The sequence below is a fragment of the Mus pahari genome, chromosome X (genome assembly GCF_900095145.1).
Source record: "Mus pahari chromosome X, PAHARI_EIJ_v1.1, whole genome shotgun sequence".
NCBI lineage: Eukaryota > Metazoa > Chordata > Mammalia > Rodentia > Muridae > Mus > Mus pahari.
Window position 1 is genome coordinate 80,034,020 of NC_034613.1, and position 2,226 is coordinate 80,036,245.

A 2,226-nucleotide genomic window follows, 5' to 3' on the forward strand; every position below is an offset into this window, starting at 1 on the left:
AAGAACTCACCTTCAGTAGTTAGACAGGGCTCCCAGTGGAGGGATGAGGACATCAACCCACCTTCAAACTTTTGACCTAGAATTGTTCCTGTCTAAAAGAAATTCAGGGACAAAATGGAGCAGAGAAGGAATTGTGGAGCAGTAACTGGCCCAACTTAGTTAGGACCCATCTCACTCAGGGGGACAAACCAAAGCAGAACACTATTACTGGTGCTATGATGTGCTTGCAGACAAGAGCCTAGCATGGCTGTCCTCTGAGAGGCTCTACCATCAGAGACTGAGACACATGCAGGTACTTATAGCCAACCAACAGTTAGACTGATGTCAGGGACCCCTATGGAAGAGTTTGGAGAAAGACTAAAGCAGCTGAAGAGGATGGCAACTCTATGGAAAGATCAACAGTGTCAACTAACCCAGACCCCTGTTAGCTCCCAGAGACTAAACCACCAACCAAAGAGCACACAGCAGCTGTTCTGAGGCCCCTGGCACATATGCAGCAGAGGACTGACTGCCTTGTCTGGCCTCAGTGGGAGAGGATGTGCCTAATCCTGTAAAGACTTGATGTCCCAGAGAAGGGGGATGGCCAAGGGGGGCACTCTCTCAGAGGAAAAGGGGAGGGGGAATTGGGTCAGGAAGGGGGTACAACATTTGGGATGTAAATGATTTAAAAAACTAGCCATCACACCATGTAACCAAAAATGTGAGTTTTGAATTCCAAATTCACCAGATAGGAAGATATTCATTCATGAATATATTCTTTTTGTTTTCACTTATGGGGTGATTCACATATAAAATGATACTTCAATAATTTTGGAAGAATTTGGAATTAAATTTGGAAGGTATAATATGCCAAAATCTAGCTAAGCGTTAATAACTAAGGAGGAGACATGACAGAATGAACCACTGAATGGGGGTGGGGGAGTGTCAGGAAGAGTTCACAGGGGCAAACCCACTGCCACATGTTCCATCACAACTNAAGATGGGAATATAAAAAAGGGTGGCATGAGTCTCTTGGAGATGTTCAGAAAAAAACCTCCAGCCTGTCTCCAGACACTATTGCCTTCATAGCATCTCCCTCAACCAGAGTGATCTCCACCCCAGTGCCTGCTCCCATCAGGCAGCAAGGTGCTTTGTGATTTCAAAGCAGCTCCTCAGCCACTATTAGCTGAGAAGGACCTTGCTGACCAATCAGGATTCAGGGGTGTGGCCTCCCATTGTTCAGGGTGGGCTCATAAGATGGTGCCTCTGAGACCTCTGGACCAGACCACCACAAGGCATCAAGATGGCGAAAGCGACTAAGAAGACGCACAATCTGACACAGGATGTTGAGCCAGCAACCTCGACATCCAAACCCAAGACAGTGAAGATTTGCTGTCGTCAGTCCTGTTCCAAATGTAGCAAGAAGATAAGGAGACCCAAGGTAAGCACAGTCCTTTCTCCTGTGATTTCCCCTCCCCCAGCACTCCTAACCCTTGCGTGGCCTGGCATTGACTCCCTCTCACCCATAGCTCTTCTCCTACAATCCCCTTCATGTAGTCCAGCTTTTCGAAGACTCAAATGCCCTTGTCACCTTACTCTGTTGAACTTCCAGGTGCAGAAGCCTAAAAAGAAGAGCAAGAAAACACTGCCAAGCATGCCTAACAGAAAGACTACTAAGAAACCTACACCACCTAAAAAAAGGACCAATAAAGGCAAAGGGAAAGAACTATTTGGTCACTACCGCCGTTTGCTGAAAGAGCTGTCAACAGGTACTGGGAAGGAGCCCCAACATAGCAGCACTGAGAGCTCCAGGATTTCAACAAGTGAGTAAGAGTGCCAGTAGACTCAGCAAGCCAACCAAAGACCTGGGAATCTGTGAAAAGGATTGGCAGCTGAGCAATGCCAAACTGTGTCATCTCAATATATAAGTACTACACAGCTCTTTGACTGTGGTGAAAATAAACTCAGATATGAAAATTATGTGTCCCTGAGAATCTCTGTCAGAGCAAAGGAGGAAGGAATGGGAGGGAAAGGGGGCTGGGGAAGAAGGAGGGGGTGGGATGGAAGAAGGAAGAAACATCGTATACAAGAAACGGGAAGTATTGGGTCTTACAGGGATGGGAGCCAGACAAGAACATCTAAAGTCCCGCAGACAATGAAGGATTATGATTGAGCTAGCATGGAGTACTGAAGACAGGCTTTCTCCTGATGCTTTATCTCACAGGCCAAGGATGAGAAGGGACATTT

General features: G+C 46.7%; 1 protein-coding gene across 1 annotated transcript; it reads left to right on the forward strand.

Moving 5' to 3' along the window:
• The first annotated feature begins 1,282 nt into the window (after nt 1-1,282).
• LOC110313268 lies at nt 1,283-1,862 on the forward strand. Its single transcript, XM_021187284.1, has 2 exons — nt 1,283-1,420; nt 1,592-1,862. The coding sequence occupies exons 1-2, from the start codon at nt 1,283-1,285 to the stop codon at nt 1,808-1,810; spliced, it is 357 nt and encodes a 118-aa protein (XP_021042943.1). The 3' UTR covers nt 1,811-1,862.
• The last annotated feature ends 364 nt before the right edge of the window (nt 1,863-2,226 follow it).